The sequence below is a fragment of the Hipposideros armiger genome, unplaced genomic scaffold (genome assembly GCF_001890085.2).
Source record: "Hipposideros armiger isolate ML-2016 unplaced genomic scaffold, ASM189008v1 scaffold_15, whole genome shotgun sequence".
Lineage (NCBI taxonomy): Eukaryota > Metazoa > Chordata > Mammalia > Chiroptera > Hipposideridae > Hipposideros > Hipposideros armiger.
In genome coordinates this window covers 2098345-2121352 of record NW_017731365.1, presented here as the reverse complement: position 1 = coordinate 2121352, position 23008 = coordinate 2098345, and the positions used below count along the sequence as shown (strand labels likewise).

The 23008-nt window shown below is 44.1% G+C and overlaps 1 protein-coding gene across 3 annotated transcripts in view; it reads right to left on the bottom strand.

The window, feature by feature from the left end:
* HKDC1 (hexokinase domain containing 1) overlaps nucleotides 1-23008 on the bottom strand; it is a 56786-nt gene that overhangs the window by 17448 nt on the left and 16330 nt on the right. For all 3 annotated transcript variants that reach the window (XR_002122001.1, XM_019625102.1, XM_019625089.1), the window contains 10 exons: nucleotides 21979-22134; nucleotides 20707-20940; nucleotides 19444-19748; nucleotides 17189-17334; nucleotides 16975-17094; nucleotides 12801-12896; nucleotides 12486-12585; nucleotides 10936-11119; nucleotides 8509-8664; nucleotides 4417-4650 (listed from right to left, as the gene is read on the bottom strand). Coding sequence is in view for 2 of the 3 variants with exons in the window: in XM_019625102.1 (XP_019480647.1) it covers nucleotides 4417-4650; nucleotides 8509-8664; nucleotides 10936-11119; nucleotides 12486-12585; nucleotides 12801-12896; nucleotides 16975-17094; nucleotides 17189-17334; nucleotides 19444-19748; nucleotides 20707-20940; nucleotides 21979-22134 (1731 nt within the window). In the remaining variant the exon portion in view is untranslated. The remainder of the gene's footprint in view (nucleotides 1-4416; nucleotides 4651-8508; nucleotides 8665-10935; nucleotides 11120-12485; nucleotides 12586-12800; nucleotides 12897-16974; nucleotides 17095-17188; nucleotides 17335-19443; nucleotides 19749-20706; nucleotides 20941-21978; nucleotides 22135-23008) is intronic.

The window sequence follows — 23008 nt, the reverse complement described above, 5'->3', positions numbered from 1 at the left end:
CCCCAAATTTTTATTTCAAACTTACTGAAAAGTTGAAAGCATAGTTCATTGAACACCTGTACCCTCTCTGCCTAGACTCAACAAAGTTGAAATTTGCCTTATTTTCTTTATCCATCTATCTATCCACTAATTTTCCACCAAAGCACACATTCTTAATCACAATGATACTTGGCCTCTCTCAAATCCTTTGCAATATTAAATCCACTTAAATTGACATCCTGGGAATCAGTTACCAGGCCAGTCTGTGAGATCAAAGTGTGGTTAGCAGAGGCCTGGGCACCTAGGCTTCAGGTCCTGGGATCCTGGGTTATGGTAATGGTACAGATGGCAGTCACCTCTGAGGGTCAGCATGCCAGAGCAGGTTCTGAACCCGACTCTAACACACAACCAGTGGGTAACTCTCGCCAACCACTGAAGCCCCTTGGGGCTCTGCTGGTTAAGGGGAACGAGGATGTTTGAGGGCTTATTGAAAGCACAGTGAGGATGTCAGCCCCAAACTTCCTGGGAGAAAGGAGAAAACGGCTTGGTTGTTTTTTTTTTTTTAATGTACAAGTCAGTGGTTTTTAGTGTATTCACACAGTTGTGCAACCATCACCACTATCTAATCTGAGAACATTTTTGTCATTCTAAAAAGGAACCTCATACCTATTAACAGTCACTCCTTATTCACAGAAGCCCCCAGCAGCCACTAATCTATTTTCTATCTGTATAGATTTGCCTATTCTGGAAATTTAATATAATGGAATCCTATAATATGTGGCCTTTTGTGTCTGGCTTCTTTCACTTGACATATTTTTCAAGGTTTGTCAAAGTTGTAGCATGTGTCAGTACTTTACCCCTGTTTATGAGTAATAGTCTATTGTTTGGATATTCCACATTTTGTTTATCTATCTATCAGTTGATGAACATTTGGGTTGTTTCCTTCCCTTTTTGTCTATTATTAATAATGCTTCTATGAACATCAACAAAAGTTTTTGTGTGAACATGTTTTCAATTCTCTTAAGTACACTTAGGAATGGAATTGTTAGGTCATATGGTAACTCTATGTTTATCTTTTTTAGGAACTGCCAACTGTTTCCCACCAACAATGCATGCGAGTTCCAATTTTGTTAATCACATCCTGATTAACACTTGTTATTGTCAGTCTTTTTTATTATAGTCATCTAGCGGGTGTGAAATTGTATCGCATGGTTTTGATTTGCATTTTCCTGTGATTAATGATATTTAGCATCTTTTCCTGTGTTTACTGGCCATTTGTAGATCTTCTTTGGAGAAATGTATATTTAAATCCTTGGTCCATTTGTTAATTGGCTTACTTCTCTTTACTGTTGAGTTTTTTAAGTGTTCTTTGTATATTCTAGATATAAGTCCCTCATCAGATATATGATTTGCAAATATTTTCTTCCCTTTTTTTTTTTAAAGATTTTTATTGCAGAATTCAGGGAGGGGAACAGCATTGGGGAGTCGGGGAAGGGGAACAGACAAGTTGCTGTCCTTTTGTTCTTCAGTCTAGTTGTGGGGGATGTTGCTTCACTGGCCCATGTTGGTATTATCATTGCACTCTTCCCAGGTGAGGCAGATCGGCTGCCAGCCTCTGGATGGCCGCTCACAGCGGCTCTTGGCAGCTCACACCGGCTGCCAGCTGCTCACGCTGGCTGCCAGCCACACACAGTAGCTTATGGTAGCCCACTGCAACAGGGGCTGCATGCAGCCTACGCTGTCGACTCACGGCAGCCCAGCTCCAGGTTGAGCTGTTGTTTATCATCTTAGCTATAGAGGACAGTGTCACTGGCCCCCATGTGGGATCCGAACCAGGGCCCTGCTGCACAGAGCTGGCATCCCAAGCCAGCTCTTAACCAACGCGCCACTCGGCCAGCCCTATTTTCTTCCCTTTTGTCTTTTCACTTTGTACAGTCTGATTTTGATGAAGTCTGATTTATCTGTTTTTATTATTGCTATTTATGCTTTTGATGTCATATTTTAAAACATTACCTAATCCAAGGTTACAAAGATTTACACCTATGTTTTCTTTTAAGAATTCTGTAGTTTCAGCTCTTAAATTCAGCTCTGATCCATTTTGAGTTAATTTTTATACATGGTGTGAGGTAGGAGTCCAATCTCATTTTTTTACATGTGAATATCCAGTTATGTCACCATTTGTTGAAAAAAATATTCTTTCCCCATTGAATCCTGTTGGTATCCTTGTTGAAAATCAATTGGTTATAAATGTATGGGTTTATTCCTATCCTCTCAATTCTATTCCAATGATCTATATGTTTATCCTTACGCGTATGTCAGTACACACTTGTCTTGATTACTGTAGCTTTAGAGTAAGTTTTCAAAAAGAAAAGTGTGTTCTTCAACTTTTTTCTTCTTTGAAGATTGTTTTGACTATTCTGAATTCTTTGCATTTCCATATGAACATTAGGATCAACTTGTTGATTTTGGAAAAAAAAATCTGCTGGGATTTTGATAGTGATTATGCTTAGTTGGAAGATCAATTTGGGAGGTACTATCTTAATATTAAGTCTTCCAATCCATTAACAAGGGATGTTTTTCCATTTACTTAGATCTTCTTTAATTTCTTTCAATGATGTTTTATAGTTTTCAATGTACAAGTTTTACACTTACTTTGTTCAACTTATTACTAAGTATTTTGTTCTTTTTAATGCTGTTGTAAATAAAATTATTTTTTTATTTCACTTTTGGAATATTCATTGCTAATGCATAGAAATGCAATTGGTTTTTGTGTATTTATCTTCTATTCTGAAGCCCTGTTGAATTTATTAGTTTCAATAGGGTGTGTGTGTGTGTGTGTGTGTGTGTGTGTGTGTGTGCGCGCGCGCGCGTGCGCGTGCATGCACATTCCTTAAGATTTTCTATATAACAGATTATGTCATCTGCAAACAAAAATAGTTTTACTTTTGCCTTTCCAATATGGATGTCTTTGATTCCCTAACTGCCCTGGCTAGATTACCCTTAATTTTCCCCTTTAGGTCACACATTTTGGGTCTGGTTTCTACAAACCTCTCCTTGAGTTATGATTTGACTGAGAGACAAAATCATACAACCAACTGGAAGCCGCATTAGAAGCAGTACAATGTTGAATAGCAATGGTGAGAGAGGTCATCCTTGTCTTCCTTCTGACCTTAAGGGGAAAGCATCCAGTTTTTCACCAGTAAATATGATGTCAGCTGTGGGTTTTTTATAGATGCTCTTTACCAGGTTGAGAAAGTTCCCTTATTCTAAGCTCGTTGAGTACTTTTACCTTGAAGGTGTTAGATTTTATCAAATGCTTTGTCTGCACCTATTGAAATGATCACGTGGTTTTGTTCCTTAGTCAAGTCTTGGTTCAGTGGAGAGGCTTGTAGGACCAACAACAAAAATATGTGATCCCAAGGGGAAAACCAAGAGAACATACCAGTCAGTTATTTTGGACAATTAACATCACAGGAAGTGCTAAAGATCAAGGATTACAATAATAAGTTCATGTATACATTTCAACATGATTGGAAACTTGTATAAGCTTGTTAATACTTTTTCTGTTCACCAAAACAAAATGCAAAATATTAAATAAAAATAATAGCTTTCATCATTGAAGGTTTTGTGATGTGCCACGCACGTTATACACACTATTTAACTTAATCTTCACAACATTCTATGAGGCAGGTATGACTTTTGTCCTCGTTTACAGATAAAAAACTGAGGCTCAAAGACAATAAGAAACTGGCCCTAGGCATGCCAGCTTCTAAGTCAGCAGTTCTCAACCTGTGGGTTGCAACCCCTTTGGGGGTCGAACAACCCTTTCACAGGGGTCCTCTAAGACCATCGGAAAACAAAAAGATATTTACATTACGATTCATAACAGTAGCAAAATTACAGTTATAGAGTAGCAACGAAAATAATTTTATGGTTGGGGGGTCACCACAACATGAGGAACTGTATTAAGGGGTCGCGGCATTAGGAAGGTTGAGAACTGCTGTTCTAAGTGGTAGAGTCAGAATTCAAACTCATATTGCCTGATGGGGCTCTTAATCCTTCTGTCCACTTATTCTGAGCTAAGAAAATTATAACTAGCTCGTACTTGACAATGCTCTATGTCATACAAAATATTCAGTTCTCATTACTCCCTTGTGAGTCCGGGAGGGAATTTGTTAAAAACCGTATTTACTGAGCACTGTGCGAAGGACTTTATATGTATCAACCCATGTCATTTTCATGCAGCTCTATGAGGCAGAGATTATTGCTGCCCGCCTTTCACAGACGAGGAAGCTGGGGTTCAGAGCGGATGGTGAATCCTCCCACATCAAACCACTAGAAAGCACAGCCACCAGGGCTCAACCTTGTCTGTCACACTCAACCGAGTCCACACTTGGACTCAGCACCCTCCCACCCCCGCCCTTCTCAGGCACTCACTGAGGGTGCAGCTTGTATAGGGTTCCGTCGACGCCCACAGTGATCCTCAGGTGCTCAAGCCCCTGGTCTTGCCTCCTTTTCTCCACGATGGCAGCCATGCCAGCGCCACAGAGCTGGGCTGCCCGACGGGACACAGCACCACACACCTCCTTCACCACGATGCTGTCCTCACATGTGCTGTCCAAGCCAAGCTGCTGCAGGATCCCCCTGACCTGCAGGAGGGCCAGCCGATCACTGCAGGGAAGCACAGCAGGGAGTCAGGACCTGCTTTCGGGGGGGCTCTGGAACCTGCCCCACACGGCTCATAGACCCCCATCCCTAGATGTCCTAGCAGGAGGGAGGAGAAAATGGTCCAGACAACGGCTAGGTTGGGGTAACATGTCTTAAAAGCTGAGACTTAAGAAGTTCTGCCATGCCAGAAAGTCTTATCATCTTTAAAAAATAAAGTGTGAGCACCTCTTGTGTTAGGCGTGTTCAAATCTATTATCTCACTAGGAGCTATTAGATCATTAGATTCAGCAACCAACACACAAGGTACCCATTTTTCAGAAGAGGAATCTGAGGTTCAGAGCGCTAGTGAACAGAGAGGGATTCAAACACATACCTTCTCACTCCGAATCTAGCCTCTCCCACAGAACACACCAGCTTCTGCTACTCGGGCCCCATTCAATTGGAGGCCAACTTTCCTTCTTCTTGATTTTTTCTAATTCTGTGCTTTCTCTTCCCAACTAGACTACATGCTCTTTGAGGGTAAGACTGTATTCTCAATAATAGCCAGCACAGAGCTGTGTACATTCAGTGGGCAAATGAATAAATGAATATACAATGCACAATCAGCATTTTAGTAAATGGGAACCTGCTAGGGCCATAAGTACATGTAGAGAACCACCCTTCGTGGGGACAGGTCAGCCTCAAGTCTAGACCCCACTTATCTCACAATGAACTGACAGAGCTCCCATCTAAACAATATGAAGTTATAGCCTTGACCATCTCAGGTTAACACTTAAGGAAGGAGAGTGTTATGAAGAGAGAACTGAGAAACAACCGCTGTGGTCAGACAGCGGATTCGATGGGTAAATGGGGGTGTAGCCAGACAGTAGAATCCTTTGTAGACCCTAAAGATGAGTTTGCATGAGAATATTTAATGCTATGGAAAAAGTTTATGATGCATCAAGTGAAAAAATAAATTATAAAATACTATGATCTTGGTTTGTTTGGGTTTTTAAATCATGTTTGTCCTTGCACAGAAAAAAAGAGAACTATTCAGATGCTGATAAGATTACCAGCAATTCTTAATTTCTTCCTTCTGCTTATGAATGAGCAATATTTGTATAGGAAGAAAAAAAGTGGGTTCTTTTTTAGTATATATAAAAATAAAACCTGAAATTCCTTTTACAGTCTAGCCCTTCACAGTTTACCTAGTTCTTTCATGTATGTTCTCTTACTCGATGCTCAGGGCAATCCTTGGGGTTAAGCAGCAGAACAATGATTTATCTTATAAAGAAGGAAACTGGGGTCCAGAGAAGTGAAGCTACTTGCCTCAGGTCACACAGAACAAACAAGTTAAGTTGTAGAGACAGATCTTAAGCTCAGGTTCTGAGACTGTAAATCTGGAATTCTCCCCCTGAGAATCACTGTCCCATCCATTCAACAACATGCTTTGAAATAGCCCACAGTCAGCACAGCACCTACCATCTTTCCATTGGCACTAGGTGGATTTGATTTTCTTTTAATTCCAGTAGAGTTTTGTTTTTGTTTTTGTTTTTTTTAATGCCTGTAGAAATCAAAGCATCCAAAGCAGATACATTTTGTGTGGCAGAAGCAAATATTTCTGGAGGCACATAGCTCCTGCCAACTTGCTTTGTCTAGGAACAACTTTCTTTGTATTCAGGCAAAGATAAAAAAAGCAAGGCAAAGATAAATCAATCTGCTTATCTCTTGCACATGAGGGAGACATTATTTTCTCCCACAGCACAAAAGGACCCCTCTGGTCACCAAAGGTGATAACTTTTAACTTGTACTTTGGGATATGATGGATTGAAGACCAGACCAAAAAAAAGGATGCTGAATATGTGCTAATCACCATTTCAAAAATACAAAATTGCTGCTGCTGCTGCTGCTGCTACTGATTCCACCATCTCCTCCTTAGACAGCAAGAACTTCTCTGCAACCATCTATTTGATTTCTCTCATTAAGTACACTGCTTTCATTTATAAAAAGTTTTCTTTTTTTCCCCAAGTGATTTTTGACTGGCAGACACCTGGCCATAAAGACCAGGAGAATTAAATGAATGAATGCAATTTGAGAGAAATTCCAAAACAAAGTCTCTAATAACATTCAGCGCTGGTACAAAAAGTAGTGAAACTGAGATTTGCACATTACTGGTAGTGGTGGAAACTGGAACTACCTTTTTAAAAAGTGTGTCCATAGGGAAATGCTTCTATTCCTAAGGAAATAATTCACAAGATGCAAATGACTATATGTACAAAAAGAATAATTATGGTGCTACTCAGACATGCAGAAATCCATAAATTACAAGCTAGACATCCTATACTAAAGGGAGAGTTTAGTAAATTACAGTATAGAAACAATGCTATAGTGATGGAAGGAGAACTGACTCTGGGTGGCGAACATACAATGTGATATATAGATGATGTATTACAGAATTGTACACTTGAAACCTATGTAACTTTACTAAGCATTGTCACCCCAATAAACTTTAATTCAAAAAAAAGAAAAAGAAAAAAAAGAAACAATGTAACATAATGCAGCCATTTAAAATTATCATTATCCCAAAGAATTGATATGGGAAAATTTCTCTTTCTAGAAGTACCTCAGTTAATAAATGCAGAAGGGTGACAGCATTAAATTATCATCATTTTACAATCTCTAGTGAAATCATAGATTTAGGTAATGAGCATCAATGACACTAATATCATAAAAGAGAGACAGACAACTCAGTGTCATCTATGAAATATTGTCCAAAATTCAACACCAAATCTAATTCTGGGTCTAACTCTGAGTTTGCAGGAAATATAAGGGACAGAAGAAAATGCTAACTGCTACAATCAGCAAACTCTAGAACATAGGAACCTCATAGGATAAAAGGATATAGTTTCTTCATCAATTACATTACCAGGGGAAACAAGAGAGGGAGGGGAATTCTATTGATTAAAAGAGATTTAACAAACGTATCAAGCAAATGCAATGCATGGACCTTGTTTGGATATTGACACAAACAACTGAACTATATTAAAACCATTATTTTTAGGCAATTTGGGAAATGGTAACACTGAGAGGATATTTATGAGATTAAGGTTTATCACGAGCTATTTCATGTGTGGTGATGCTACAGTGGTTATGTTTTCCTTAAAGAACTCATATCTTAGAAAATACTTTGAAATCTTTATAGATGAACTAATATAAAATGTTGAATTTGTTTCAAATTAATCCAGCCTGGGGGTGGGGCAGGTAGGCGCACACAGATGAATCCACTCTGTGCAAGAGTTGATCATGTTGAAGATGGTAACGGACACATTAGGTTCATTTTACTATTCCCTCTCCTTTTGTATATGTTTAAAACTTCATTAATAAAAAATCAAATAAGAACCAGAATTGTAAATGAAAACGTCCATGAACAAACAATGAATAAAAAATATACAGAATGATATATGCAATATGACTGCAATCACATAAATGTTTCAAACACTCAAGAACTCGAAAGGGAATATAATATGCAAAACGAAAACAGCTGTATTTAGTAATTGAGTATATGGGTGATTTTTTAAAAAAGACTTTTCTTTTATTATGGGGGTATTTTCTTTTCAGGAACAAAAGAGGATCATTTTCTAGCCTAAGCTAACTGCTGTGTAATAGTTTAGTAACCTTGAGGCCCAGACAGGCTGCTGGCACTTCGGCTGTGTGCACACCCTCCAGCTGTGGTCCTGACGCAGCTGGAGAGACAGGGCAGCCTTGGGAAGCCATCCCCTGATTGATCTCAGCCTCACTGCTTTTATTTCTAAATCTCAGATCTGCCCAATCCCCACATGAGATCAGCCCATCCAAAACACAGTGAACTTGATCACACATCACCTTTCAATCTGGGACAGGAACTTGGTTTCAAAGATGCCCCTGGTCCGGAGACGTTCTGAAATCTGCCCGCGAAAGAGGAGACCCTGCTTGGTCAGGTCAATCAGAATCTGCCTCACGATCTCCCCCAGGTACATCCCACTGGTCATTTTCTCATATCTGTGTGTGGAAGAGGGCAAGGTTGGTGAAAGCAGGAAAATCAGTGCTGGTGGATGGTTCCCGAAAGGACCCCGGATCAGGGCGTGAAAGGCATGCCTTGTTCGGAATGTTTTAGAATGCACAGAAGGGAAAGAGAAATGCACCGCCTAAGACAACATGAGGGGAGAAAGATAGGCTTTAGAGCCATTTTGATCAGGAGCCAGGTTCCAGCTCTGCCACATATTAATTGCATGACCTGAGCAAGTACTAAGTTATCATCCATGAAACAGGGAGCAAAACACTGACCCCACAAGACTGTTGGGAGGCAAGCATCTGGTGTATAGTACGGACTAAGCAAAAGGTAGTCCCTCTCCTGGACCCAAAGCCAACTGGCTTCGTATTACAAATCTGTTCTACTGAAGATTCTTGTTGCTTTGTATTTGAAGAAATCTGTTTTACTAGAGATTCTGCTCCATGAGGTAACACATTTAAACTGTCTGCACACACCAGGTGTGCTCAAAAAAATGTTAGCTCCCTTTCCACTTTCTACCAGGTTGTGAACAACATGAGAAGGAGCAAGAGAGGAGATGATGCTTCGTAACCAGGAGTCACACAGACCAGGCACCCTGCACAGGTATGTGTGACTGTATTAATAACAATGAGGCAGAGCTGAATGCCACTGCCTGCAGGGCCAGAGGGAAATCTGAGACTTCTGTGCTGGACTTGGGTTCTCTTCAATACTCAGAACCTAACATGAAACCAAGGAACCAACAGGAAACAGACAAATTATGGCAACAAATTCAATGTGCTGCCCCCTTAAACTCTCACTCCAAAAGTGTAAGCCTCCAGTGGATTCAGAGATAAAACTAAATCAGGAGGAACTCACTCTTTGAAAAGAGCCATAATACTCAGATGCCCAAACTTGGGATTCAAAGATAAGTTCCCTTCTTTTTTTTTTAAAGATGTTATTGGGGAATTGGGAGAGGGAACAGCGTTGGGGAATCGAGGCAGGGGAACAAACAAGTTGCTGTCCTTTTGTTCTTCAGTCTAGTTGTGGAGGACGTCACTTCACTGGCCCTTGTTAGCATTATCATTGCGCTTTACCCAGGTGAGGCAGTCACTCGTCAGCCATTGGACGGCTGCTCCCGGTGGCTCACAGCAGCCCAGCTCCAGGTCGAGCTGTTGTTCACCATCTTAGCTGTAGAGGGCGCAGCATCCCTGGTCCTCATGTGGGATCTGAACCGGGGCCCTGCTGCTCAGAGCTGGAGTCCCAAGCCAACTCCTAACCAATGTACCACTTGGCCAAACCAAGTTCCCTTCTTTTTGAAGCAATCCCTGGTTCAGCTGGACTTACCACAACTCACCTGCCTTCCAGCTACAAAGACTGGTGCCAAAGGAAGATGCGGAACCACCAGGGCCAGTCTCGGCCTTTCCCAAGTCTCTTCCTATATAGTGTTACCTTTCCTATCTGCTCAACTTCTCCATTTGGCCATCACTCATCACAGTAAAACTATATTTCCACCTTATTTTATGTATTAAGACACTGAGTTTAGTTGTGACAAAGACTATATGGCTTGATAGTAAAACATGTACCCCCTGGTCCATTACAGAAAAAGTATGCCAGCCCTGTTCTAATGGACAGGCCTGGGCTAATTATCAATTCCCAGTAAGATAGCTCCATCCTTATCTATTCCTTTCTCTCCTACTCAAGAAGGTATACGAGAATGCAAGTGAAAATGTACTCTATTTTTTTTTTTAAAGAACCATTCATTGTTTTCAATATTTTTAGTATGGTTAGTAATTGGAATACACCTCACAAGTGACCCATGTTGGGACACAATATCATGGCTGAGAACCAGGATTCCCATCCTTCACCTGCAGCCATTTCCGACCCCAGAACAACAGAGGTCAGCAACCTGGCAGCCTGCTCTTGAAAGGCTGAGGACGTTGACCTCTAAACTGGACCTACCAGAAGCCCATCCTGAGAGGGCCCACTGAGTCACCATGCCCCATTTCGGCTTTTCAACAGCCTCTGCCTCATTTCCAAAGTCACCACTAGCCTTTATGGTATCTTATGGTAATTAGGAAAAGGCACCCCTTCTTTTTACTTATTAGAAACTTGTCATAATATTTTGCTTTCATTCAAATAAGATGGTTCACTGACATCTGATAGAGGGTTGTAATAAATATATAAAGCTATAGTATCTATGATATGAAAATGGAACCCTCACTTAGATCTGGTAAAGTCCTCTACTGCACAACCTGCATACGTGTACACATCCACCTTCTCACCTCTGTTTGCCAGGATTCAAGGATCCCTCATCCACCTCCTTGTCATATTGGGTCCGGATATCATCTATGCAGCCATTATCTCCAAATCCTCCCCACTCTGTGTTAATGCACATCTTCCCTTGGTCCCCTTCCACCAGCTCTATGTTCCTCATCTCCTCCATGTAGCACATGTTGCTGCCCGTTCCTAAAAGGAATCATGAAGAGACTTTAGTCTTCAAAAGACACCAAGGCCTTAAAGAGGCAGCAGAGTGCAGCGGACAGGAATTTAGGCTTAGGGTCAGATACAAGTGGGTGTGGATTCCAGCTTTACACTCATTGCTGAGTGACAGTAGACAAGTATCTCATCTTTCAGAGGTCCAGTTTCTTCACCTGTAAAAAGGAAACAATACCTGCCTTATAGCTTTGTTATAAAGAAAAAAGGGAGACGATGTCCATAAGTTTCCACCACATAGCAAGCATTCAATAAATGGCACCTGTGGTACCATCATCACCGCCATTGTCATTAAGCAATAGGCACACAAAGTGAGTTCCCAAGTAGTCACAAAGTTAGCAGTCAGAGCTGGAAGCGACCGTGAGGGATCATCTTGGATAAGCAAACGCTTGGCATCTATAAGCCATCCTTTTCTCCTTTGTTCATGACGTGGCCTCAGAGCTATTCTCAACACAACAGTCCAGGCAACTATTATATTCAGTTAAACAAGTCTCATCTCTTTGCTCTTCTAGATCTAGCCCAACCCCTCCCACAGATGAGGGGACTCAAGTCCAGGCAGAATAAGTCACCTGCCCAAGGTCACAAAGTGGGTGAGATGAAACCTCTTACATGGCATTGAACACGTCTCAGTATAGTCCCATCTTCTTGTTCTACCTACTACTCACCTCCAGGAACCCCAGACAAACAACTGGAACAACTTTCCCAGATGCTGTCATTACTTAACCTGTGCCTGTCACTTGGAATGCCCTTCGTCCCTGCCTCCACCTGTTCAACTCCCACCCATCCCCCATCTCTTAGAGAGTCATCCCACTAGAATCCACCCTGGCCCTTTGTCACTGCCAAACTTTTCCCAAGACCCCTAAAAGGCCCACCTCACCTCAGGCACTCCCTTCTCCTCTCCTAGGTTTCCTTCCAGTTCTTCCCCATCCTGTACACCCTGACAGCCAGAAAAGGCCGGAGAACAGAGGAGGTGTACGTTGGAGCCAGCATCAAAATCCAGCTCCCTCTGCCCCAGGCCACCATGATCCAACTGAGGTCTCTTTCTTCCCAGAATAATCTGCTCCAAGGCCCTAATCTGAAAATCCCCTCTTCCTATGTCACTTTCCTTTTTCAACAGAAAGGACCACCTTGGTTTAGGACCCTTAATGGAGAAACATATTAAGTAAAGACTTAGAAATTAGGGGACCTGGAATCCCAATCTTAACTTCATCTCTGTCTTGGACAAAGCCGACTTCAGAGCTTCTGAATGGACTAATCCCCCCACCCCACCCCCACCCACTCCTCACTATGTTATAAAGGAACCTCCAAAGGATCAGATGTGACATGCCAGACCACTTACCTGCAATCAGGCCAATCTCACAATTAGGATCTTCATAGGCACAGGTCATCATAGTCCCCACTGTGTCATTCACAACTGCAACTATGTCCAGGTCAAACTCCTACAAAGAAAACAGCTCCACTGTAAGTAGACTGTTCAAACCAAACAGGCTCAGGGAGGGCATAGCAGCCCAAGGTGTGTGTGTGTGTGTGTGTGTGTGTGTGTGTGTTGGGGCGGGGCAGAGGTCAGGGTCACAGGGCTGGGTGTAGGATGGCCAAGCAGAGGGCCTAGGGGAAACGGGCAAAGTTAGGCATGAGCCTCAACATCATAGCGTACGTTTCTCCTCTTGATGGCTTCCCTGAGCATGTCTACCACGTCTTCCCCTTCACAGTCAGTGGCCTTGAAGCCTTTGGTCCACTCAACAAGTGCTCCCTAAAAGAAAGGAGAGGAAATTCATTTGAGCAGTAGTTTGCTGGGACCATTACACAACCTCAACATCTAATAGATAGTTGACTGCTGGTCAGATGTGTGTGCTTTTGACTACTTCCATTTCTGCAGTCCTAATACTGGGCCCAGGTATCCCAAAGCATGGTGCTCAGGCAGGGTCTACTGTGGAGTGGAATAATTGTAGCAGTTAGTATTCATCAGTGGTCAACTCATGTTCCCTGGCCATGACTGCACAGAACAAAGGCCTGGATCACAGTGATTCCACTTCTAATTTATTCAAGGACAGGTTAAGATATGATTAAAGATTAAACTACAAAATGTTTATCAAAGCATTGTTCCACAGTAAAAAACTAGAGGCATTCTTTCATTCCAACAAAATGGATCTATCATCTTGTATATCAATACAGGAAACGTTATACAGCCATTAAAAAAAAATCATGCTGGGCCGGTCGAGTGGCTCAGTTGGTTAAGAGCTCGCTCAAGAGTTTGAGCTCTGAGCAACAGCAGTTCGAGTCCAGCCCGAGCTGAGCAGCCGCTGAGCTGCCAACAGGTAGCAGGATGGCTCAGCTAAAAAAAAAAAAAAAAATCATGCTGTAAAAGAATGTTAGGTGTTATAGAAAGATGTTCACCATACACTGTTAAGTGAACACACATTAGACAAAAACAGATGGTGAATTATTCTACTATTCTTTTTAAAAACCACACACACACACACACACACACACACACACACACACACACACACACCCTGAATCTGGTGAAAGTTCTGAAACAACACATATTCCAGGGGTTGATAGTGGTTCACTCCAGGATTATGCATGTCTATATTTTCTAGTTTTCCTAAAATTAGCATGTATAATTTTTTTTTATAGGAGAGCTCTAAAATAGGAGAGGTGGCCAGCAACTCTGATGGTAGAGTCCCCAACCCTGTGGCCCACCTCACCTGAGGGCTGCAGCCCCAGTCCCCTCCTGCTCTCCACAGCCCTTGGGAAGCTGGGTTCCCTTGGTCTTTTCCTGGTGGATATATGTTGAACATTAGAGATTCACTCCCAATTAAAAAATCTCTTTTTTAAAAAAAATTGGGGAACAGTGTTTTTCCAGGACCCATCAGCTCCAAGTCAAGTAGTTGTTTCAACCTAGTTGTGGAGGGCGCATCTTAGTGCCCCAGGTGGGAATCAAACCAGCAACCCTGGCGTTATGAGCAGTGCGCCCTGCATGCTAACCACCTGAGCAAACTGGCCATCCTGAAAAATCTCTTATTAGTCGCAATTACACAAAAACAATATTTTCAATTTAAAAGTCTCTTTTTTCATCCCCAGAATCGGTGGTTTTGCTCCATTGGTCTCCCCCTTCTAAGCTGCGTCTTCATGAACTCATCAGAACTTCTGGGAGAAAGAGGCCTGGAGCCCCAGTGTCCTGGGTCAGGAGGTGAAGCTGTGTCCTGGCACCTGATGATCATTCAGGACTGTGGACAGCTGCACATGGCTCCCTTCACCTATGGTGTATTAATTTTTAATGGCAGCAGTCATACAGGAATGCATCACCCTTGTAAAAACTAAAGTGTTACTGAAAATGATAAAGTCCCCTTTAACTCTCTATCCCCCACAATCTGAGAAGTAACCTTTATTATCAGTCTGATATGAATCCTTCCAGAATTTGTATTTACATGTATTTTTAAATGAGTTCATTTTGTGTGTGCATTACTGCAATTTGTTTCACTCACTCAGTAATGTATCTTCTAGACCTTTCAAGGTCAGTTAATACGGATCTGACACATTCCTTCATTGAGCAAAATATTCCTCGAATACAATTGTACAGAAATTTTAAAAATCCACAAAACATACCTGTAGAATAAGTATATTTTTATCTCCATTTTTCAAATGAGGAATTCGAGGTACAGAGAGGCCACATAATTTGCCCAAGGTCAGACAGCCAGTAAGTGGAGAAGCCAAGATTCGAACTGAAGCAACGAGGCTCCAGACCCATGCCTGCTCGTAACTATCATACCCTGCTGGCTCCCAACTAGGTAGGTAATAGGTGTGAAGCACTTGGAATTGTGTCTGGCACAAAGCAAGCAGGATGGCTGTGTCTGTTAAATAAAAATTAAGTAATGAGTTCCATGTGATTGATATACTATAGTTCATTTATTTAGTCATTCTCCATTGCCAGACATTTGGGCTATTTCTCATTTTTCATTATTAAAAAGCAGTGTTGCAATGAACAGTTCGTTTCTTTTTGGGCACATGTTTCAGAAATGAAATCTTGAGAAGTAGATCTTCTGGCTCTTAGCATTGTGGCATTTTTCATTTTGAGAGATCAGCCTTATTAGCAGATAATTCAACCTTTTGAGCCCATTTCTCCCATTCTCTGAATGACTGAAGTGGGGTGGGGAGGGACCTGCTGAAGCGTTTGTTTCCATGGTGTTCTCAGAGCCCTGGAGAGCTCCATTTCAGCTCTGATTCTGCACCTATCCATCAGATGAGACCTGCATGCCTCGATTTCCTCATGTGAAAAATAAAATCGGACATAAAATAGAGCGTAATGCACACAATAAGGATAAGTATTATTTTTTATTTTGGGGGATTTTGATTACATATATGCAGGTATACTGTGCCTTATAGCTAAGATGGTTAAAAAACACTGGCATCAAGAGCATGCCTCCTGGGCTCTGCGCCCTCGTCCCCGCAAGGGCAGGGAGCAACAGTCTGGGCTCTCAGGCCCATGTGCTGGGCCAGAGCCCTCCACCACCATATAAGTGTGGCACCTTGGACAACTTACTTAACCTCTCTGTCCCTCCATTTTTCTCAACTGCAAATGGTGATTCAAAACAGTGTGTATATGTACAATGGAATACTATTCAGTTTTAAAAAGGAAAGAAATTCTGATGCATGCTACAACATGGATGAACCTTTAGGACATTACGCTAAGTGAAATAGGCCAGTTACAAAAGGACATGGTATGATTCCACCTAAATGAGGTATCTAGAGTAGTCAAATTCATAGAGGCAGGAAGTTGAAAGGTGGCTGCCAGGGGCTGGGGGAGGGGGAATTGGGAATTATCTGCTTAATGGGGACAGAGTTTCAGTTTGGGAAGAAGAAAAAGTTCAGAAGATGGATGGTGGTTAAGGATGCACAACAACCTGAGCGTACTTAATGCCACAGAACTGTACACTTAAAAATAAAGTGGTGAATTTTATGCTATGTCTATTTTACCACAATAAGAAGTGGTAAAAAACACAACAAAACAAAAACAGTGTAAACCTCATGGGGAAACCGAGCAGATTAGACAAAATCTGAACAAATTTCTGGCACCATCTTTCTCGTTACTGTCATGAGCTTTCCCTGGTTGGCTTGCTGTGCTGACCAGAGCTCTCCCTGGAAATTCAGGAGTGACATTCTGCTGTTATGCGTTGGTAGATGAGAGTCAGGGAGCTCCATATTCCGTGAACTGGTGAACGCTGTTTTTATCCAAGAATTCCAAGAAAGGCCCTGTCATACATGTTTCTAAATTATTGTGAATAATGTATCAAAATGTTTATCCTTAATGTTCTTCAGTGTCAGCTAAATAATTGTCCATGTGATAAATTCCTTCCGAAAGTCTAATGTCAAGAAAGAAAGGCATTTCTTCTGATGCGCTGGCAAGCTTTTGTTCATCAGATGAGAAAAGCTCTACCACCCATTGTGTTTCCCTGTTTACGCTGAGTGCCCAGAAAGACACAGAGAGTGTGACTGCCTAAGTGTCATAAGTGGCCTTAACTGGTCCCTACCTTGTTCTATCTCTCCGTAATGTGATCTGGCCTCTCTTTTAACAGTACTCTTATGCATGTGTCCCTATATGGTATCCTACCCTCAATTATTTTGTGAACTTCAATCCAAAAAATAATCATGAAAATGTAATATAATAAACAGAAAAAATTAAAATGGTTAAAATTCTGAGTCATGTTTCCCCAGCAGCCTGGAACCTAAGGCCCCCAAATGCAAAGAACACAGAGGTCCCCTGAGATTCCGCTAGTGGAGGAGGGATGCCCACTGGGCCTGCAGAGAGTCCGGTAGAGCTGTCTTACCTTGTCGATGCTCGTCTGCCGGCAGGGGAAGGAGAATGTGAAGCCCAAGGGCAGCTGGGCTCCCTTGAGGCCCATATAGTCCAGGAAGTCAGCGATGCACTGCACGATGTGGTCAAACAACTGCAGGGAGAGAGTGTCCGTCATACGGGGCCGGCGGTGGCCCAGAGCAGCTGGCTGGCCCCTCGGAGCACAGAACCCCCAGCCTGGCCTTTACCTCCTCGCCGGTTCCCTGCATGATCTCCAGCGGAATGGCGAAGATCTTGTTGTACATTCGCACTGACCTCCGCCCACTTCTGATCTTTACCAGGAGGACTCGGAAGTTGGTTCCTCCTAGGTCCAGGGCAAGGAACTTTCCTTTCTCTGTGGTGGAGAAAGTGGGGCTGCATTCCACCTGCATGCACACAGCAGGGACTCGTGGGGAGGCATTGGAAGAAAGAGGAGGTGCAGAAATGGAACACACCAGAGCCTGCCCCAGCGGGGCTCATGGGCCAGAGGAGTGTGGTGGTCACCGAGCATAGCGTCAGAGCCATGGGCAGGCACCTGGGCCTGTCTGAGGCCAGCCTGACTTCCTGGTATCTAGTAAAGGCCACATGTGATACTTATGCTCAAGGAGCCTCTGAGGGTGCATCCAGGCCAGGCTACCCTGGCTGCAGTGTACGCTGGAAGGTGATTCGTCCTGTCTGTGTGACCTAGAGGAATTGTTCATCACTGGCATGAAATGATTCTTACTGTTCCTGTTCTCTCCTTCCCCAATTCCCACAGCCGCACCTGACTAATAAGAAACCATTTCAAGTCCAACCCCCAATACCATCCAGTGCCTCTTGCTTCTCCAACATCACAGAGCATCGTAGCCTGTTCTGTGAAGCCTTTCACCTGGCTCTCTGCCTCACTCACTCTGCTCTAGCCACACTAGTCATTTTGCCATTTCTTGAATCAGGCCCAGCCAGCTCTCTTACCCCTTACCCTGCTCTATTTTTCATCATAGCACCTGTCATTACACAGTATCATACTGTGCTTGTTTATTGTCTACCAGCCCAATAAAAACGTAAGCTCCACAAGGGTAGGGACATGTGTTTTCCTCACCGCTCTATCACTGTGCCTAGAACACTGCCTGACAGACAGTCGGTGCTTAATGAAACGTCGAGAAATGAGGCAGGAGGATAAAAGGGATGAAGGAATGAATAATTGAACAGTGTCTTTTACTGCTCTCAGTTTTTTCCCCCATGTAGACTCAAAGGAAGATCTGGAGAAGATCTTTGTTGCTGAGAGACGCAAAGAACAGCTGTGTGACTTTGACCATATCATCTAACCTCTGAGTTTCAATTTTAACATCCATAAAATGAGAATCATTTTCCCTCTATGTAACATACAAAGTGGTGGTGACAACAAAATGAAATTAAAGGTTCAAAAGCAAACTACGAGACATAAAGCATTTTGCAAAGGTCGTTATTTCTGGGTAAGGTTTTCTGAGATTTAAAGAGGTAAAGTAACTTATCTAAAAGACTGACTCCACTGTTGAGTGGCTCCTCTTAACTGATCACAGTGGACCTGGAAGAAGGATCAGGATTTGTAAAAGTCAGGGGCAGAAACTGATGAGAAAGGAGAGCAAGAGAGCTAAGCCCCAGGAGAGAACAGAGGCAGAGAAGTAGCAGGAAGACAGGCCAGGCAACTCCAAGTATCCAGGTAGGAGCTCCTGGGGACAGCATCTGGGTCTTCTGTTTGCCAACAACATGGGGTACACCCCATGTTCTCAACTACCCAGACACACACACACATACCCTAACTGGGGTTTTCTTTCAGTGCAATTGCCTTGAGTCAAACCCAGGAAAATATATCCAGGAGCACCAGCCGTCTATCCTACCCCCCCCCTCCCTCCATTACAGACAGGAAGCCAAAGCTCTTAAAACAATAAACCTTGGGCTGGCCGAGTGGCGCGTTGGTTAAGAGTTGGCTTGGGACGCCAGCTCTGAGCAGCAGGGCCCCGGTTCGGATCCCACATGAGGGCCAGTGATGCTGCGCCCTCTACAGCTAAGATGGTGAACAACACTCGACCTGAAGCTGGGCTGCCGTGAGTCGCCAGCGACGGCATAGGCTGCAGCCCCTGCTGCAGTGGGCTGCCATAAAGCTACCGTGAGTGGCTGGCAGCCAGCATGAGCAGCCGGCAGCCAGTGTGAGCTGCCGTGAGCCACCGTGAGCAGCCGTCCATTGGCTGGCGACCGATCTGCCTCACCCAGGAAGAGCGCGATGAAAAAACTAACATGGGCCAGCGAAGCAACATCCTCCATAATTAGACTGAAGAACAAAAGGACAGCAACTTGTCTGTTCCTCTTCCCCGATTCCCCAAGGCTGTTCCCCTCCCCAATTCCCCAATAAAATCTTTAAAAAAAAACAATAAACCTCACTGGATGTAAGGAGTTTTGATGGGAGCCCTGGGGGACCCTTCAGAGAAAGAAGCTGAGCACAGCCTACCTGTGCCGTCTGGCATCCCGCACACATAGGTGGGCAGCATCTTGACTGTGGCCAGTGGGTGGGTGTCCTTCTTCAGCCCATACTCCAGCTCCACCCGCATCTTGTCCCGCACACCCACAAGCTGCTCTCGGGTCAGCCGGAACAAAGCCAACACCCTGTCAATCTGCTTCCGCTGGGCCTGCACGCGGGAGGCCACCGCTGTCACCATGGCGGCCCCCTTGGTGCTGCCACTCTCCGACAGGAGGAAGCGGACATCACAGTTCGGGACCAGTCTCCTCACCACCTTGTGCAGGCGTTTGGGGTATCTGAAGGCAGGGATGATGGCAAAATAGGTAACTGGACCCAGCCAATGGGAACAGACACAGGTGTAGCAGTGGAACAGGATCGTGGGGAGCTCTGCTGGGTCAGGGCTCACCCCTTTAGTTGCTGGATGGAGGAGAAGGAAGGGGTAACCAGGAGGAGGGACTAGGGCACTTGGGGCAAGTGGATGGGACATTTGAGAGTCTCAAAGAAGTGGCTATTTTATCACTCATATATTAACCAGTAGGGCACGTCCATGCATAACGTATTAGCCAAACATCATCTCTGCCCCAAAGGGAAGGGTTCTTTCCCCAGCTCTTTCCAGTGTGTACCTGCCTGACTTCCAATACACCTCTGAGAGCCAGAGGGTCTTTTGCTCTCCCCCTTTCTGGGAAATTCTCATTTCCCTGTGTTTTCCTACCAGCATCCTTCATGTGAACATGGAAATCTCTACCAACTCAATTTTTCCCCATCTATAACTGGGTATATCTTACTTTCCAATCTTAACACATAGTAGGTATTCAATAATAATGGATAGGGCCAGCCGAGTGGCGCAATGGTTAAGAACTGGCTTGGGATGCCAGAGGGCCCTGGTTCGGATCCCACATATGAGGGCCAGTTACACTGACCTCCAAAAAAAAAAAAAATAATAATAATAATAATGGATAGATAGATGACTAGATGGATAGGTGGATGGGCAGATTGATAAACACACAGATGGGTGGCCTTGCTAGTCAGGCAATTGGCATTAGCAGAACGTTTCTTTAAGAATGATTTCCCTAAAGCAACCCAGCCAGCTAGATGGATGTCGTCTCTAAATTTACCCTTCCCCCTATATTCTCAGAACCAATAGGAGATGGTTGGTTCCAGCAACCCAGAGAAGCATAGTTTAGACAGAACACTGGGACTGTGTTCCCGGGGAGACTCGTTAGTGGGGGGCGTGGGCGAGCAGGCAGCACTCACTGCGGATGTATCTTGTAGAGCGTGCCGTCCACGCCCACCGTGGTCCGGAGCCGCGCCAGCTTCTTGTTCTCCCTGAGGCGTGTCAAGATGGCAGCTAGGGCCGCTGCACAGAGATTGGCTGAGCGGAAGGAGACGATGGTGCAGACGTGCTGAACCGCAATGCAGTCGGCCTCCGAAGGCTCCAGGCCCAGATCCGTGAGGATCTCTCTTGTATTGGCAAGGCCTTCTTTATACCTGGCCAGGGGGCAGGAATGAGAGGACCACACTTTCCCATCCCATGAGAGTCCCCCTCAGAGAACCAGCTTTCTCACCTCTCAGGATTGTGAAAATAAATAGGCTGGCACATAGTAATAAAATGATAATAATAATATTAACAACGATCACAGCAGCCACCATTTACTTGAACACTCATTATGTGCCAGGCACTTCTCTAAAGACTTGATGTGTATTAGCTCAATCTTCACAACAATGCTGGGGGAAGTACCATCACTACTCTAATGTACAGAAGAGAGGCCTGAGGCACATGGATAGTAAGTAACTTGTCCACAGTCACACAGATAGTAAGTGTGAGGGCAGGGACTTGTTGAGACAGATTAGAGTCCACCCTTTTAGTCACCCTGTACTATACAGCCTTTTGCTGAAACTCAGTCCCTGCCACTCTGAGAGTCAGGTGTCACTTTGATCAGTTAATCTCATACACTGATTACAAAATCCAGGGTAATGCCAGGGTTTCTAAGCCAGGGGAATAGGACCCTGAGTTGACTGGAGTTGAGTCCCCATTGTAGGGACCTGAGTACGAGGCCTCAAAGCCAAACAGTCCCCAACAGGTAGAGAACGCACTTGCTATAGCAGAAGTTCTTAACTTAGATTCCATGGGCCCAAGCACGCCCTGGTGTTATAAGGGAAACTGTGTGCAAATGTACATTTTGGGCGGTAAAGAGTCCAGAACTTGAATCAGATTCTCAAAGGCATCTGTGACCCTAAAAAAGTTATAAATCACCATTTTAGGGCGGAAGAAAGCAATAAAACATGAGGCAGGGGTAGATCTCTATCAGCAAAATCCCAGGCTGATGAAACCAACAAGAAACCACAGCTGTGTCATGGCAGGCTTTGCTGACCCACCTGAATCTGTGCCCAAGTCTGAAATAATCCTGGTGAATAAGGAAGACCCAATCCCTTCTGCTGGACCACTACCACCAGCAGAGCACACCTTGGCCGCCCACCCCATCCCTCTGCAGAGTCAAGGTGGGAAGGACCCAGCCAGCAGCTTACTTCTCCATGGCAGCCACGTGCCGTGTTTCAATCTTGCCCTTCGTGTGGAGAGAGGAGGATCTCTTGCCGCCAAACAGGAGGCCCGCCCTAGCCATCTTCAGTAAGATGAGCCTGACGAGTTCGCCCAAGTACAGGCCGCTGATCATCTTCTCAAACCTACAATTAGGTGAACAGAACAGTGGCAGCAATGCCTTCGGTTATGCTGCATCCTTTCCCAAAGCCCACAAGCCATGGCCCATGGTCAGGGGCATGAGCGGTGGGAGGGCCGCTCCCGGGGTCAGGAGACCTGAGACCCCTGTCCGAGCTTGGGCTGCTCTTGGGGGCCCACTTATCCTCTCTGAGTTACATTCTCCTCACCTATAAATGGGGAGGACTACACTAGAGGATTTCTAAGATTCCTTCCTGCTCACAAAGCATTTGATTCCAAGAATCTTTATCTCAATCACCCCCGGCCATGGGGTTGCCATTCTCAGGTTTTAGGAATTAACCTCGGAGGCTTCAGGTATTTTCCCAACCATGCCATGACAAGCCCACATTTCAGATGCTTCCAACTCCGACACCATGCTTCTGCCCAGGAAAGATGCTGTGTCTGTGAGATGGGCTTGGATAGCCCCAGAAAGGTTCTACTGTCTTGCGGATGAACTATCCCACCAGACTACCCAGACCGGGACTCTGAGTCTGCATCCAAGAAGCAATTACTAATTGTTTCCCAGATAAACTATTAAGTACAATTTTTATTTTCCAAATATAATGGGACACAAAATCAAGGACAACCTGCTTCCTAATCAGCTTTATCTGTTTCATTGTAAAAAGTCCTAGAGCACTGCAGAAACAGAAGACAGAAGAAATCCAAGTTGGCTTTGAGGAAATGGAATTTTTTTTTAAGTGAAATGGAGAGGGAGAGGATGATAAAATCTAAAAAACAGGCACCTCCCTGTGGCAGTGGATTGCCATGGGCTACCGTGTGTGGCCAGCAGCCAGCGTGAGCGGCCAGCAGCCGCAGTGAGCGGCCGTCCAGAAGCCGGTGACT